We start from the raw sequence: 17962 nt of genomic DNA on the forward strand, positions 1-17962 counted from the left end.
TACATGTATGCAGAGTTTGTGTTAGAAGGGTTCTCTGCATGGTAGAATAAACCCAGGCTTCCCTTTCACTTGACTCTTTACATAACTTCAGCACTGAGAAAAGAAGTCTGTCTCTCAGAATCATCTTGCTTATTGTAGGTATTGGTTTGAAGGCACTGGGAGGTCTGAAGTGCTGCTTCTGCCTACTGGAAACAGCTGCTAGAGAACTTCAGAACAGATTGTTTGCCTTAGGAGTAACAGGATGTCCAGGCACTTCCAGTACTTGTCTATTCAAAACTGGCACAAGGCAGTTGAGCACAAGCCCAAGCACCTGCATATATTTTTGCCTGATGCCTACCAGTTAGTAATGGGAAAAGAAATGGGGTGGCTGTTCAGTAACAGGGAAAACATGGCTCAGAAAACTAAGGTCTATATTAAGTCTGTCTTTTCAAAAACCGGAACCTTAGATAGATGAAGGTAGTAAGGTGTGAACTGATAGGAGGAGAGGAAAAATTCTTGAGAGACCTGCATACTCATGAATCTTATTCCTCTTAAAATAGATCTACACCTTTTCATGTCCTTTGTGATGTGTTTCTGCTGGAGATGCAGTCTGGTTTTGTTTGCAGTGGTTTCAGAGCTGGAGTTGCACTTTCTTGGCTTTACAGTCTGTATGCTCTTTCCTTAGTTGGAACAAAATTGATTATCTTCTGGGTTTGAAATTCAGTTCATGGCATCACAAATCCTAGCTAAATTATTTATCTGGAAATGGAAGCATTATAGGAACAAGCTTGGCAGTTACAGTGACCAGCAGCAGAAAACAAACCATTCAAGGAATTCACAAGAAAAATGCTATGTAAATTCTGGAGCTTGAACTGTACTTTGAGTACCATGATACAATTTCAGTTCTAGTCCTGCTATAAACAGCTGAAATGTTTAAGTTAAGGCTGCTACTTCATCATACAGCGAACAAAGATTTGCTTTCTCAAAATGCTTTTCTAAGTGTTTAAAAGAGTTTTCTGAGCTGACATTTTTAGTTAAGGCTACTTCTTCATCATACTGCAAAGAAAGATTTGCTGTCTCCAAATGCTTTTCTAAGTGCTTAAAGAGTTTTACCTTTTCTGAGCTGTGGGTAAGAAGGAGGAGTTTGAGTAGAAAGCTACAGCTTTTAATTCCTTGCTGTAGGAATTGGAAGCATAAAAGAAGAGAGAGGTTCCTTACCTGTGGTACAATGTCAGTGAAGCACAGAGGAGCCTCCTCAGGGCTGTGGGAAGCGTCTGTAGATCTCTGGGAACTTGTCTGAGTCTGTGACCAAGTTGTGGGAACAATTGAAGTAGGCTGAGGGGAAAAAAATAACAAAAGTTCAGAGGCAGGACTCCTGGTGTCATTCAGCAGCTCACAAGTTGTGATTGGCCCCATTTCTGCCTTCTGACACGGGCAGTTGCTTCTCTAAACTTGTTCACAGCAGTAACGGATTAAACATGGGCAACATCTTTCTTCTTGGGAAGGGAGCTGTGTGCCAGGGGACCACCTGCACAGCCACGGGCTGAAGGAAACTGGGAAGCAGCTAAGGGGGCTACCTGCTTCCCCTGTGCCTTTTCCTAACCAAGATCTTACAAGGAAATTTGTTCAGGCAGCTGTTTTGGATGTGTTACTTTTGTTGCAGCAGTGGTGGGTGGTTGTGGGGTTTGGGTTTGGTTTTTTTGCTGCTGTAGTTTGGTTGGGTTTTGTTGGGTTTGGTTTTTGGTTGTTTTCCACAATCTCTAGTGGGGCTGATCACATTCCATATGGATTTTTGAGTTTGAATGCTTTTCTTTTGTGAAAGGAATTTATTAAACTACACTTCCAGTATGTTTTGCTGATGCTGTTACACAGCCAGTATTCAGTTTACAGCATATGAAGTGTGTTGTTTTCCAATATCATCTTCTGACATTGCTTGAATTTTTCTGTATTTCAAGTCTCTTCAAACATTTAAGCTATTTTGTGGGTTAGAGGATATTTTTTTTCCCCCAATAACCCTCAGTATATCTGTCTACAGGCTTCTCTGAGATGTATCATTCCTATACAATTTAAATCCTATTAAAACACAGACACTCATTTTCTCCCCTGCTCTCATTTTGTGCCTGGAAACTATCCAAGTGATTTTTGGGAACCTGTTGTGTTTGTTTGGATAGGAGTAGCAGGTGGATGCTGCTTTGCAGGTGTATTATCCTGTGCTGGGAGGTGACAGTGGGAGCAGAGTGCATCTGTGGGACAGGTTTTGTTAATCTGGGAAGCAGCAGACTTACTGGATATGAAAGAACTGAATGGTTGAGTGGCTGAGCATCCAGCATTAGACTTCATTGTGGATCCAACTGCCAGCATGTATCTCTTCCTGATTTGGAAATTGCAGGCAGATCCACAGAGAAGCTCAGGCTGGCTGCACACTCAGTGATCCAGTTTTGACAGTGCTTGTTTAGCTTAGCACTTGGCTTTGCTCAGGAAACCAGACAGGGTGGGTGAGTTGGTCTGGCTTAAAAGTTAATGCTGGGGGGAAACTTCAACCCACCACAATGTGGATTTGTTTTGTTTTGTTTCTTGGGGATTTTTTTTCATTCCCTATAAGCTCTGTTTTGTAGCTAACCAGAGACAGGAAGACCTTGGAGGGAGATGTACCATCTCGTTTCAAATTGAGCTCCATTTTCATTCTTGGAAATCAAGTTTAGCCCTTCTGTAAAATCAGCTGTAACTTAGCTGAAGCTAGCAACTCAGTTTTAATGTAATAAATCTGCCTGCTCTCTGTTATCCTTTAATATCAAACCCAGGAAATTCAGGGTCACATATTTCAGTTCAAAGTTAATTGAATACCCCCACAGAGAGGGATAATAGTTCTTTACCGTTGCAGAGGGTTCCATAATTTACTTACAATGGCATTATTAAGATTATAAATCTCTCAAGTCAAGCAAATTGTGTTTGGCCTTCTTATGAGGAAAGCTTCATGTTTCTATTGTGTGTTATTATCTGGCACAAGTGCTGCTATTACTGCATTGTTTGCCTTTTGTAAGGTGTAATAGGAAACTTGTGCTGTTGAAGTTCACCTCTGGGCTTCGTTATTAAAGTACAACACCCAGCGCTGCGGTAGCTGCAGCGCCAGTTCCTCCCTTTCATCAACTCACTGTAAAATGATCATCTTATTTAGTTACTTCACCCCATGACTTATTTTTGTTAGCAGATTGGACCTGATCATCATTTTGGAACTTGTAAGAAACGAGATGCAATAAAAGAATGCTGATTTTTGTTTGAGCTGTTGGCACTGTCATAGCTCGGTCTTCCTTTTAAAGAACGGTCCTTAAATATGCAAGGTAAGACAGGAAGAAAAATAGTACTGTCTCATCAGAAATGCAATACCTGCCTTCTGCAAATGTCTAACTTGGGTAAGAAATGTTGAGATTGGAAAGATATTTATTAAATGATATTAACCTGCAACACCCATGTGGTCTGAGTTTGTGCAGCTCTTGTACTGATGATGAACAAGCTCGTTTAGCTACCCTCTCGCAAACACTTCTCTAGTTCAGTTTAGCATCACTCCCCGCAAGGGGATTTTGGTGGGGTTCCCAGGCAGGTGCCAAAGTGCTGCTCATGGGACAAGGCAGACTGACAGACAATATAAATGAGCAGACTGACAGACAGTACATGTGGTCAGGCTGACAGCATATACGAGCACGTTGTTGTGCTGTTTGATTCGCCCTGGGGGAACGGGTCCAGGCCCCATGGATATCAAGAAAGAAAAAGCTTTAAAAAAGGAATCTGTGTTGGAGGTTCTGGTCTGCTTTGGTTTGTTCTGGGGAACAAAAATGTGCAGCTGTTGCTTGCTTGACCTTAAATGGAGACGATCTGGGCTTTCTCCAGTGGGATTAGAAATCTACCACCAGAGCATGTTTCTTCTCATGAATTTATTTAGAGATCCGGTTGATGTTTAGGATAATGTCCAAAAGGAGATGTGTTATACTTCAGCATACCAATTCCTTTATTTATATAAGAATATTACTACCTTTATTCACATTGGCCATACCTTCCTGGACTATTTTTGCCTTTCTGTCTGCTAGTTTTAAAAATTCCAGCTGTAAACACTGGCCACCTGTATAACCTGTGAGGAATTTGAGATGTCAGTATCCAGTCCACTGATAAGCCACAACTGTATGAAAATGAACCCTAACCCAAGCCCTATTACTGTAACACACAAGTACAGAAGTTCAGCAGTGAAGCTGAGTACTTGGCGTAGTGCAGTATGTCATGGTGCTCCTGCAGTTTCCTCTCACACTGCAGGTGTACCTCCTGGGTACCACACTCCTGAGGTTCTTCTGTTGCACATCTGTAGTTTAAAAGTGACTAAAACCAGTGAGAAGCAGCAGATGTTCCTGTAGATGTGCACTGGCTTGAGTGGGACAGGATAGCAGGTTTGGGTGTTAGATGAAAATGAAGTCTTTCCTTTTTGTAATCAGTACTTTTCTGAACTGATTCTGAGATGCTTCCTGCATCTTGGAATTGCTTGTGGCCATTCAGGTACCAGCAAACGTGGGTTATGAGACAGTTTTTGCTGATCTCTGCTGAGGGAAAGGACCCAGCTAATTTATCCTTCAGTTACATTTGTACTACAAGTCTAGTACAACCTAAAAGGAGATGGGAGCTTCTTCCTTCTAAAAATGTAGGAAAAGCAAAGTTTTCAGCTGGTTTGAACAGCTTTCCAGCTTTCCACCAGATAAGGAGACAGTCTAACCAATTTAGAGACAACAACGTCCTTATTTTATCCCTTTGAAGGTTTTTTTTGCTTGAATTTGATAGCTTTATGGACCATATGTTTGTGTGCCTGATGCCTCCTGTAGTGCTTACGCGACTTCAATGATGGTCACTCACATCTGGAATGTCAATGTGTTTTGGATGTATGTGGACAAAGTTGCTTTTCTGAGGTTGCAGACATTGCTGCCTGTGTAGTGAGATTCAGTCCCTGCTGGCATTATATTAAAGAACTCTGCTGAGAAATCTAGGCTTGGTGTTGTGTTATTCTTCTCTGGGACAAGAAGTTACTTTTCCTAAGTAGAAGCAGTTTCATCTTCACATTTTGTTCTGCATGATTAAGAAGGTGAAGTTACTTTTTGAGGATGCAGTTTCTGAAGTGTCCCATTGCAGAGTGATTTAAAAAACCTGTACAAAATAAGTTAATAGAACACTGTAGAGCTTGGGCTGAAATATTTCTCGTTTTGGCAATGCTGAAGGCGCTGGCAGGAGTAACCATCTGACCTGTTGCTGCCCAAACACATTTTCAGAAGGTCAGCTTGAATGTTTTCATTTTAGTTGCTGTTACTGGCATGAACTTTTAACCCTTGAAGTGCATGGCAGGGCTCAGAAGTAACGCCTGTTTATTGTCTTTGACGATCTGACCCAGTGTCAGATGTAGGGAAGCAAGAAGTTTTGCCTGGCTCTCTGAAAATCCAGTGTCCTTCCTCTTCCATATCCCTTAGGGAGCTCTTTGTTCACTTGGAGGCAACGCAGTTAACACAGACTTGTCCCACTTAGCTTCTTTGTTTTCCAACAAGACACTGAAAGCACAGAAGGCTGTGTTCTTTCACATGGCTGGTTGCTTTCATACCAATCAAGTTTATTTTGCTAGATTAATGAAAGTTAAATAATGAAATAGTAGTTAATTATAGTAATGCAAAGTGTCTTCCAAATAGCAATGTGATACAGGAAATTCAGTGCTCTTCTTTGCAGTGGAAGTGTATTTTATCTCTGAGATGCCTGGGAGAGCTGTATTTTGGTATTGACTGCTGTTCTCAATTGGTTAAGCTGAACAATGTGCTTGAGGTGGTACCCTGAGATCCTTATACCTAAGAAACTGTGTTGAGTGTCTTTTGAGATAACTGTTCTAGGAAGCACAGATACTAGTTGTGTTGTTTGACATGCTGTGAGTGATGGATGAACAGCAAGGCAAAGGCATATGGAAGAGAGATAAAGTTGGAAAACCATGTTCATGTTGCCAAGGGGTGGTGCTGGATTGTCTCCACTGAAATGAAAACTGCAGAATGGAAGAGAAACAGCTGGGGTTTGGATTTTGCTGCTACCTGTCTGTAGCTGAAGGTTGTCCTAACAGAAATGCATAAACATTGCTTCTAAACGGTGCAAATACATTCACATTTGGACAAAGTACTGCACTGGCCACTCTCTTGTAGTGTGGAGGGGGAGCTTGTAGAGCAGTGGCCTCAATGTCTTGCCTCCCTGGGATCTTCATTCAGATCAACATGGTGATCATGCAGATCAGACATTGAAAGGGTTTTCATGCTAATTTTGAGTTGGTCCTACTTTGAGATATGCATATGGAAAATGTGAAGCAGAAACACTTGCCTTGCTCTATGCTGTTGTTGCAGAATGATATCATTCTTTGCTTCTCTTACTTCTTCTGCCCATTATCCTGCCTTTTTTTTTTTTTTCTTTTTTTTTTTCCCCTGTGAATTGACTATAAATAAGATTAACAGAATCCCCAGAGTGAATGTCAGCTGTCTATTGCTTCCTTTCTTCATTACATCCAATTCAGAGCAAAAACACTGAGGTAATTTTTGTTACCTCATAGGACCAGAAAGGCAAAGGTATAGAGGATTCCTCAGGTTCTACAGACCACCCTGAGCTGCCCATGGAGGTGGTGGAGTCACCATTCTGGGAGGTATTTAAAAGATGAGTGGATGTGGTGGGTTCAGAGGTAGTGGTTTGGTATTACTGGTGCACTGTGACAGTGTAGTAGGAAGAGTTTGCTGCAGACGCCACATTTTTAGCTCATCACAACACTGAGAATCATTTTCTTCCTCTCTTTCTCTCAGTAGTAGACACCAAAGGGAATCTCCAGCTGGAGCATCAGGACATCTGCCTCTGTATGTGACGTTTTCTAGCATGATGAAAACCAGATTCAGATCTTGTCAGAGTAGGCAGCTTCATCTCCAGTTTAGCTCCAAGAATGGTTTGGGTGGATTAGGACTTTGCTTTTCTTCCTAATTCCATTAAAAACTTAATTCAACACGTGTATTTTTCCTTAAGCAGGGATAGTCTCATTTGTATAGACTGGACTTGATCTGAAAGGTCTTCTCCAACCTGATTTTATTCTGTGATTCTGTACCTGTTAGAAACCATTTTGAAAGGAAAATACTGGTTTTACACCAGAGATTCTGCTGTGGTTTTGTGCTCCTTGGAGATCCTTGGTCGAATGGTCTTTGCTCTTGTCTCAGTTTCCTTTCTGCAGAGTAAGAATTCTGAGACTAGTTTCTTCTTCAGACATTTTGACACCTACAAATGACAAGTACTAATTGCTGGTGATGGAAGTGATACTTGTTTGGTTTTTTAGTGTGAATTTTTCTCTACTCTTCCTGCTTTTATTAAAAGAAGTGCTAGGGCTCCCCTCACCCCACAGTTTATCTCCTGAGGAGGGAAATCACCTTCACACACTGACACGGATGTTCAGATGCACCCTTACATCATCCTGCTGCTTTTGCTGGAGACAAGTGTGTTTCAAGTACCCCTCATAAACTCAAGTGGGAAAGGTTCATAATCTGGACTGAAGCCAAACAGTTTAAATATCTGTCACTTAACTCCACACACAAATTGTGGGCCTGTCTTCCATGCTTGTGTGGTTCCCTGTGTCACAGTCAGTCTGGTGTTAAACTGGCTGCAATTCTTCTGGCTGGCTGTGATGGAGAAGTTTCAGGCCACGATTTTGACAGCTGACTTTGGGTATTCCAGGACCTGATTTTTCTGTGCATTTCTGTAGTTTGCTCTGAAATTTAGTAAGTCACACAGCTACATGCTCTCTCCATGTATGTTGTTTTAAACAAAAGACCAGTGTATTACCTAATCATTCCTTCTCCGTGTGCTGTCAGTTATGACAAGTACAGAAGTCCCTGTGTGAAAATCTCAGTGCACAGGGTCCAGCAATTTGGCTGGACTCCATTCTTCTTGCAAGTGCCCACAGAGACCAGTTCTGGATTGTTGTTTTTAAACCAAGTGTGCTTTTGTGAACTTGTGTGAATACTTCAGCTTGTTGTCATATAAATATTTTGAATGTTTCTCCTTTATTTTTGTGGGAGGTTTTTATTTCTCTTTAGCTTCAGTTCAACATGGGGAGCGATACACTCATGGCTCATGTTTCTTTTAACTTCACAAAAAGCTAAACTAAACAGAAGACAGGAGAGAGGCTCAGGGCGTTTTGCTTCAGGGGCCAATGCCCTCTGTGGAATCTAAAGATCCTCCACTTGAGTAATTGGGACCCTTCATAAAGCAGTTGCAGAGCATCAGCTTCCCCTAAATATATACTCCTGCTTCACACGGAATTCAGAGTGACTTAGCTCCTTCCATATATTTACATGGTTTTGGTCATGCTACTTTCCAGGCCAGAACAGGAAACAAAACCCTGATAACAGTGAAGGCTTCACTAAAAGCTAAACATTTTCTCTGTGGATGCTTCCTTTCATCTCCACATTTTACTTCATTTTATTTTTTTTAGTAAGGAACATTTGAATTCACATATAATGGGAAGATAAAATGAACACTTAATAAAACAAGTGCTTCTATACTTAGGAAATACCCAATTGTTATCAGTGGAAAATTCCAGGCACTGTTGCTTTTAACGTCACATTAAGTGGCACCCAGAAGTGTTTTGTGTTCATAACATTCACCAGAATATAAATGGAAAGGATTTCTGACAAAAATAACATTGGCGGTGTGTGGACTATAAAGGAATGCCATAACAACACGTAAAAGCAGGAGAAGTGTAATTGTTCAGAGGAAGATAAGCAGAAGAAGGTATATAATCTAGCCTGCAGCTCTGGGAGTGCCAGTTTCACCCTTTCAGAGTGTAGTAGCTTAAGGTGGCAGAGATGAGAGTCACAGAGGAATGAGTGGCTGCAGCCTCTTGTAATGAGAGTGATCCACAGTAAAAACCTGCATCGTCTAGGGATCCTCCAGGGTCTTTTCAGAGTTAATGACTTCTGAGCTTGTTGTTTTGAGGATTCTGCACAATGCCATCAAGAATGCCAGAGGGAATGAAACCTTAATTAGTGGCCAGCATTCCAGATCACTTCCCTTGCTAATCCCCTGTGAAGATATCGGTTTTATTCAGGAACCTGGATGCAGATTCTGCACCCAGAGATCTTTTATCTTGCAGATTCTGCACATAGAGATCTCTGACTGTAGGCTGGGGCTGTGCTGCTGCTCCTCTGCGTGCTCTCACCATTCAGATGACCAGCACGGGCAGGGCTGTTCCAAAAGATAAGAAAAAGCAGGAGGTTTGGGGTTTATTCTGTTAAGTCTCCTTCATATGGAAGTTCCTTTCCTTGAACTGATTGCATGTCTAAACACCAGGTCTTGGTCAGTAACCTGACAGTGTCACAGCAGCTGCATGGTAGCTTGCTCTTTTTTTCAGAAGCTTAGAAAATACTCAGTCCACCAGCTGATATTTTTTGAGGGTTTGGCACAGCCTGGAGTTGAGAGAATTCATCTTGTGATTGTGTGTTTGTACCAGTCCAGCATGAAGCTGTGCCACTGCAAGAGCTTTGCTTGTACGTTGCTTCTCCGAGAGCAACGTGTGCCGGAGCTGGATTTCACATGGCCTTGTACACTGAGTCCGATAGAGCCTGACCTGGATGCAAATAACCTTCGTGGGCAGGGGGCAGGGGAGCATGTGGGGCCAGGGCTGTCAGGAGGGAGCTGAAAGGCATGAATGTTTGAAGTGGTGGGAAGGGGCAGGAGCAAAGGCCCCTCTCCCGTTGATAGCAATGCAAATTTAGGCCATGTTTAAGTGCCCATGTGGTTGCTATCAATCAAACTCCTGTAAGTATGCCTTCCATAGCAAATACCTGCTTCATTTTTTTGTTTCATTTTTCCCCCTCCATGGTGAATAGCATACCTGACCTTAGCATTTGTTTGTTCCCCATCACTCTTAGTATCCCAGCAACCATTCACTTGCTGCGCTTTGCTCTTAACTCCTTTGCAAGCTGTTGTGTTGAGGGATCTTGTCTCCCTCTTTTGCTGTGGCAATCAAACTTGACCTTGATACGAGTTCAGAAGCCTCAACTGCAGCATAAACAATGCTGGTGAAGAAATAACTGTACAAATAAGAGTAACTCCCAGGACAGACAAAATCCTGCCTGACTTACATGGGTCAGGTCTGTGAGATCTCTAATAAGCACGTAATGCCTTGTGTGCAGCAGGGATTTCATTGGTGAGGGAAGCTTCAGCTAACATTCTTGGAAGAAGTGGAACTGCTGGAAAAAGTGTTGCTTTGAGGAGGCCTTTTAATGCTGTTTAGTGCTTTCATTTTGAAAGCTTTCCACTTTCTGGAAGATACAGTGGTAGCAGGGTTGTCTGTAAACAGTTACAGCATTAACGTAGCTAACCTCTCTGCTATATGTCTGTATTTCTCAGTACCTCACAATGTGATGTTTCAATTCTAGTTTCAATTACGTCCTCCTCATAAAGGATTCCCCAGAGAGTGCCATGTGTACTGTGGCTGGAATCAAGGTGCAAGGGCGTGATGAGATGTCTTCTCACCGTGACTGCTAAGTAGTTGTAAAAGTATAGCAAATTGTGATAGAGCTTAGATCCTGTTGCCAAGAATTGTAATGATTCTATCCTGCTGAGCAAAATACTGGCTTCACTGGATGGCAAAGATGGAGCAGAGAGGAGTGGGAAGTAGGTGGTGGTCAGATATGGGTACCACAAGTCAGGATTTCTTGAATCAGTCCATAGCCTTGTTTCTGCCTATCTGAGAATCCTTTATAATGTTTCTTTCTGGCTGTTCTTTCTAGTGTTTCAGTAAGGCTCAGCTGCTTTCTGTAGAAATGATTCCTTTCTTCTAAAGGTATTTAAAATTAGGGCCTGATTCCGTGGTGGCAGCCTCCTCTTGCTTTTCCTGTACAAGAGCTACCAGCCCTGTTGTGCTTTGCTGGCAGGAAGAAGGTGGATGAGTCTCTGGGCTGCTTGAATTAAGGGAGGTTTTGTGAGCTGAAACACTCAGCCTGATGTTAGGAAGAAATCTGGGTGGGGAGGAAGGGATGGGTAAATTCTTCTTTCCTTGCCCAGGGCAGGGAGCAATTGCTGCTCTGCCTTTCCAGATCTGATTCTTTTCCCATCACAGTGGAGTGCTGATAGTGCATTTGGCATTGTTGCTGCCACATCCACCTCTTCTTCCTCCCTCATTGCCCGATGAGGTGGTAGGGCAACTGCCCTGTCACTGAACACAGCCACTGGAGGCTTGTATTTGTTGACTTCACTGTCAGTTGAACTAAAGGAATGTTTGTGCTCCCACTGGCATTGGTTGTGTGCTGGTTCTTTGCCTTAGATCAATTGTGGGTGCAAGGAATTCTTTCTCCTGAATAATGAACGCCTATAAAATGAAGTGAGAGAAGAATGCTACCAGCGGGGGGGGGGGGAGAGGGGGATTATGATAGCACAGGGCAGTGCAAGCAGTTGGCCAGAAGGGATCATTCACTTAGCATAACTTTTGACACCCTGCTAGCTGTTTAGTAATGGACTTTACAGTGGTAGTACAGGCAGTGCTGTATTATTTACACTGCAGCTATCAGAAAACAAACCCTTCAAAATGCACTGCTTTTTTGGGAAATTAGTTACCATTTTGACCTTTAAAATGGGAGCATGTTAGGTGGGATGCTGGGCTCCTCAGTGTGCTGAGACACCCAAATGCTTCAGGCAGAAACTACCAGTGTGTTTGGAGAAGATCATTTTAATTAGGACTATTGAAACCCCAGCCATTATTGGCCTTAGGTACCCAAATGTTGTTGTTCTTTAGTCCAGAGGAAAAAAAATGTTTTCCCACTGTTCAGAAACAGGATGGAATCAGTCAGCAATGTGTGTTCCAGCAATAAATATTTGCATATAGGCTGGTACAGCAAAGATTTATTATTTTTAATCTTTTTTTCCTAGCAGCTAGCTGTCCCTCAGCAGTGACTTGAAGGCTTGCCAGGTCATGAAAATCAAGGCCATGCCCTTGTCAAAAAACAAACTAGTGAGGACCTTTGGATGCCACTGTGCAAAGGATACTCTTTTAACCAAACAGATGTTCTCAGTGCAAAGCTCCTGTTGTTGAAAGAGGTGCCAGGTGACAACAGTGGTATTTTCTGGGGCAACTGGAGAAGAGTGCTGAAGGACATCTGAGACACTTGAACGTGTCCAGGGACTGCCAACGAGGCTGGGGAGAGGCCTTGAGCACAAACCCTATGAGGAGAGGCTGAGGGAGCTGGGATTGTTAAGCCTGGAGAGGAGGAGGCTCAGGGGAGACCTTATTGCTGTCTACAACTACCTGAAGGGTGGTTGTAGCCAGGAGGGGGTTGGTCTCTTCTCCCAGACAACCAGCACCAGAACAAGAGGACTCAGTCTCAAGCTGTGCCAGGGGAGGTTTAGGCTTGAGGTGAGGAGAAAGTTCTTCACTGAGAGAGTCGTTCACCATCGGAATGTGCTGCCCAGGGAGGTGGTGGAGTCACCGTCCCTGGAGGTGTTCAAGAGGGCATTGGACATGGTGCTTGGTGCTGTGGTCTAGTCATGAGGTCTGTGGTGACAGGTTGGACTTGATGATCTTTGAGGTCTCTTCCAACCTTGGTGATTTGGTGATTCTGTGTGATTCTGTTTTACAAGCTGGTATCTGAGTTTGTACTCATGGGGGATTCAAGTCAAGCACTAGGAGTTGGGGATGGAGAAAATGGTATCGGGGTCTTAAACGTGTATCTTGCACTCACTATTTGGTTTGATGTCCTCAAACAGACAGAATGTTCAAATGTAAGTGGACCACCTCTGTGTTTTGCCACACCTTTCAAAGCAGCTAGAAAGCCTTGGAGCAGTCAACACCTTGTGCTTATAAAGTGTGTTGTTATTCTGGGAAGTGCTGACACATATTTTTAGCATGTTCCTAATAAAAATAGATGAATGAATAAATAAATAAGAACTGGCTGAAACATGCTATCAAAACCAGAAATACACTTTGTTGTTTTCATCTGTTCAGAGCAACAGATTGAAGTACACAGTCATCATACAGAGTAACATTCTGTTAATTTATATGTATGTGTATGCTCCATGAGATTAGATGCATCCCAAAGGCAAAGCATCTCAGCCAGTCAGCAAAGGAGGCTTCTGTGTATGAGATCTTTATAATCCATCAACAGCCTTACACTGTCACTGGCATCTAATTGACAAAACATTACTTTGTTCTTAACTTTGCAAAACTCATTGCCTTGGTTTTCAGAACTAGGCTGAATAGGAAGAGAGACGTTTTCAAGTTACAGAAGAGACCACAGCTGTCAGGAGCTGGTTCCTGACTTCAGCATGTCATGATACAGGGTTTTAGGCAATGAATTCTCTCAGTGTTATAGTTCCTGGCAGAACTTTGACCAGCAGCATGGACTGCTTGACAATTTTTAGCCTGGGTTTTGTTCGTGATATGTCTTGGTCTTAATAGAGTTTATTGTACTCTCAGTTTACTGTTTTGGAGGTGATTATTAAAATACTTATTAATTCTACAATCATTTTATGCAGGTTCCAGCTGGCACAGCTCGTCAGAGTTACCCAGCTGCCACCTATCAGGACTTCAGCAACTGGGAGTCTCTAATGAAAATTAAAGAGGGGCTGTTAAGACAGAAGGAGATCGTGATCGATCGGTGAGTAGCCTGCTCTCTCTGCATTGATTGCGTTAGATGGTGTGAAAGCTATGATGTAGAAGCTGACTTTCAGGAGAGCTGCATACTCAGTAAAGTTAATAGGTTCCTGTCCAGCAAATATTTGTGCAGAAATATATGGGAGCTAATCCTTGCTAGGAGAGAAGACTGGCTGCGGGCTGCATCTTTTACAAAGCTGGAAATTCACTTAGGAGTTTAATGCCTCTGCAGTAGAACAGCAGCTTCCCCATCTCAGTTTGCCAGTCTAGGAGTCTGCATCAGACAGACACCCTTCTGCTTGTGGCTTGGCAGTGACTTGCAGGAGGAGAACTGGTAAACTGTCTTGCTCTGATTTTCTTGTAAATGACAAGTACAGAAGTGCAATATACTGAAACCAGTTGATAAAGCTTTGGGCAACTGGCCTTTGCAGTAACATTCAAAAGCTCATACAAATTAGTCAGGTAATAAAATATTAAATCCAGGATCCATATGTCAGTAAATATATCACTGCTCATTAAAATTGTTATTAATATGAAATGGGCCTTGGCAGCAGCTCACTGTTGTTAGGTTTCTAATACATCTGAAGTAATTTCTGGAGGTCTCAGTGTTTGGATGAAAGGAAGCCTTAATGAGGAAAATGCACTTTTAATAAAGGGCTTGAGCTTAATGAGGCTTACACTGAATTAGCAGATGTCATCAGGAGCTGCAGAGTTTGGATGCAGGACATACAAGAAGGGCATTTTTATATTGGACATAATTATCATTTGGCATAGTCTGGCTTTTAATAATAAACTCTTGGCTTGTGGCTGAAAGAGGAGTAGTTGTTCTGATCTTGAAGTAGTTGTGCCCTCTTACTGATAGTTGGCTCTACAGCATGGGGAGAACTGTGTAAAGCAGGTGTGGGTTGGATCACAGGAATGTCAGGCATCCTTTATGACTGTTTTCATATCTCAGCTAGCAGTTCCTCTTTTTTAATGGGTGGAGATAGACAGCTTGGCCATGATTTACTTTGGGACCAGGAATATTGTGCTTTTGCAAGATCTGTTCCTCCTTCTATTGTAACAGAGCAAGGAATTGCAGTGGTTTAAGGTGTTTCTGCCCCCTAGCAATCTGGCCAGTACCTCTGCTGACATTGCCCTGATGAGAGTGGGCATCAGCTTCCCCAGTTTGATGTGGCATCCATGTATCTTTGATTTTAATCCTGGAGAAAATGGTAAATAGCTGCAGTCCAAAATCCTAGAAATAGAACCCCATTATAAAGCACCAGTATGAGGTGCAGTATTAAGACTTAAGTTCGACTAATACCTTTCTTCAAGGCACTAAGCAAACACCTTATTGTCCATATTTACTACACAGGGACACGAGGCCTTGCACTGAGAGTCAGGATGGTGTTTGGAAGTAAATCCAGGTCTTCTGGCTGCTGGCCTTCCTGAGCTTACTGGGAACTTTCCAGAATTTTGGTTTATTTGGGAAGAATGAAAAGACAGTTTGCTGAAGTGTGGTTAATTTGGATTCAGGATGGTGGTAATCATGTTTCAGAACTTATTCTTCCAGGAGATGGAGGAGGAATTCTCTTGTTGACTGAGGTTTGGTAGGAGGTGTTTGCTGAGAAGGGCCTTTGTACCTGTGGTTCTCATGGAGTTCTAAAAGGTGTGGTCTCCTTAAGCCATGTCTTATGGTGAATTTATGAACTGGAAACTGGAGGGTGCCAGCAAGACTTGTTCAGTTCTGAGTGGGGAACAGATGCTTGGAAGAGATGGGTTAACCCCCTGCTGTCTGGAGGAGAGGAGCAGAATAGCACCTGCCATGGTGCTCTGGACCCAGATGTTTGCTGCTGATGGGTACAAGAAACAACTGGATGAAAAGAAGCACACATGGGAACACCTTCTCTTGCCCTTGTCACCAGCCTCACATCCACCCACAGGGTCATTACCCAGGGTTTTTTGTAAGGTTAAATCCTCTTCTGTCGAGAATTGCACTGGGACCCTGCTAATCCCGGAGGTGGGGGAGACTGACAGCACTTCACACCACACACCTTGTGCTGCATAGCAGGACTTGAATCTGTTGAGGTGTGGGAACTGGAGGGGTTTGTACAGGGCAGTATCCTTGAGCTGTTTTCTGCCCTTATCTTGTTAAAAAAGACAGGAGGAGGAAAGAGAAACCTGCTGCCTACTTCCCTTCTTTGCACACAATGATAAAACGACAACAAAAATCCAGCCCTTGCAGATTAGGTTATTAAACTTCCTTGTTTTGCATTGGAAAGCTAACAGTTTGGAATAGCTGCAAGCAAATCTCAACTAGTCATTAAGAATTATTCAGGGAACAATGCTTAGAATGTAAATCATCATACTTGAATGCTTTGGCGTACCAAAGCCATGAAGAGAACTTTTTAAAACCCAGACAGGCACTTAGATCTGTCAATAAAACAAGTGGCTTGCTTTGTGTTCTCTACACTGTGTTGAACAGCAGATTTATTAATAGATTAGTTAAAATGGTGTGGGTTTGTGCAGGCTGTTCAGCATAACCAAGGCATCACTTTTAAGTGTAAATGTACACAGCAGCATAAATGGTTGGGTTTAAAAGCGGGCTTTGCTTGCTTTTTGAAGCTGCTCTAAGGAATCACTGCCAATTTAATGAGCTTAAAAAATGGTTTGTAAGTCTGCTCGTAAAAAATGAGATGGAGATGGTGCTTTGAGGAAGTGAAAATGTGCCACGGGGAGGGGCACACAGAGTTGTGTATCGTGATCACAATGGCACTTTTTTAATGCGTGGCTTGTTTTCTGCATACCAGAGCTGTTGGTACAGGCTGTGAATAAGGACTTCAGGATTTCATCTGCAGTAGGAAATCTGCTGCTGTAACACTTATTACTAGAATGTCTGTCACCTACTGTACAAAATAATTGGATGATATCATTGCCTTCCTTCTCTGGAGGTTCAGTATGGAACAGTGTGTTATATTTAGCACCAGAGGGAGCCAGCAGTGTTTGTCATGATTGAGAAAATTACAGCATCACGTTTTAGTTCTTTGTGTTGCTCCTCCGTTCAGTACATTCACGACACTGAAACTGCAGGGTTTAGTTCAATTGCAAATGTCTCATGAGGCTGGCCAGCCACTGTAGGTGTTTGTAGTGTGGTCCTGGCACTGTTTGTTTGGCAGGGACTTGTTTTGACAAGAGGTATGTGAATAAATGCCAAATATCTGCACATATGACATAAGCTGCTGAGAATAACATTGTGCATGCACTGTTCTCTCTCTGGACAGTTTAAAGGCATTTGAACAGCTTTTTAAGGAAAGGTAGGTAGAGAAGTATAATTTTAGTGAATAGCTGTCATGCCTCAGGGTATAATAACATGACATTCTTAAAACAGTTGCTAAATCATTAGCTTTCCATCTCTAGCTGAGTTATGCTTAAATGTTTTCACTGGGACAAGAGGTTTGGATTTTCTTTGCCTTGTGTCAAACTGTCCTGACTTCACTAGTTGTCATCAAGCTGTTTGTGCTCTGATACTGCTGCTGGAGTAAAGCTGTAGTTCCCTAAACTTGGGGTGATCTGCTAAGATCTGCAGGATTAGGATGTCCACTTGAGTGATAATTTGATGTCATTTTTGAGGAAGCTTTCAAACTTTACACCACCCAGGGGCTGATCACTTGTATGTGGTAACTCTTGAGTCCTGTCCAGGGAGTGCAGCTGCCACAAATCCCCTCGCATGTCTAGCTGTGAAAAATGCTGTTTGCTTGCAATAATAGCCTTAAAAAGATGCTTTTATCTTTTTCCAATCACCAAGGTAACTTGAGGTTGAGATTTGCTGATCTTGGGCTGGTAAACTTTGAGGAAGATTTAGAGAGTATGATTGTAGAATAATTACTTTGATTTTCAAAGTTGACATTTTCAGAGGTATTTGGTAGTATGGATGAAATGGCATTTGGTAACATAAGTTTTCACATAATAACCTAAATACTGGTAATAACACAAGGATGTGGGACTAGAAAGGACCTAACCTATCTGCCAGGCCCTAGGGAGGGACAGGCTATAGTGGTGTCATTCCTGGTAGATGTCCAAGATGTTGCTATCTAAACCAGATGATGTTCTGCAGCCTTTCTGGGTTGGACAGTGTGGTGATTTATTAGCTGAACCATTAGAAAACTTTTCCTAATATGACTTAGTCTGTCCTCCTAGGTCATGTTTTCTAGACCTGTGGTAGCTTTCATTACTCCTTTGGATCTCTCCAGCTGATGTGTACATCTTCCCTGAGGGGTTCAGCCTGGCCAGTCATGGCCTGCCTTGGACCGAGCGCTCACCACTCTC

The 17962-nt window shown here is 42.6% G+C and overlaps 1 protein-coding gene across 2 annotated transcripts in view; it reads left to right on the top strand.

Moving 5' to 3' along the window:
• Nucleotides 1-17962, top strand: part of CEP85L (centrosomal protein 85 like) — a 94002-nt gene that overhangs the window by 60310 nt on the left and 15730 nt on the right. For both annotated transcript variants that reach the window (XM_054173970.1, XM_054173971.1), the window contains exon 4: nt 13537-13658. In XM_054173970.1, coding sequence (XP_054029945.1) covers nt 13537-13658 — 122 coding nt within the window. The remainder of the gene's footprint in view (nt 1-13536; nt 13659-17962) is intronic.

Source organism: Dryobates pubescens, chromosome 28 (genome assembly GCF_014839835.1).
Source record: "Dryobates pubescens isolate bDryPub1 chromosome 28, bDryPub1.pri, whole genome shotgun sequence".
Lineage (NCBI taxonomy): Eukaryota > Metazoa > Chordata > Aves > Piciformes > Picidae > Dryobates > Dryobates pubescens.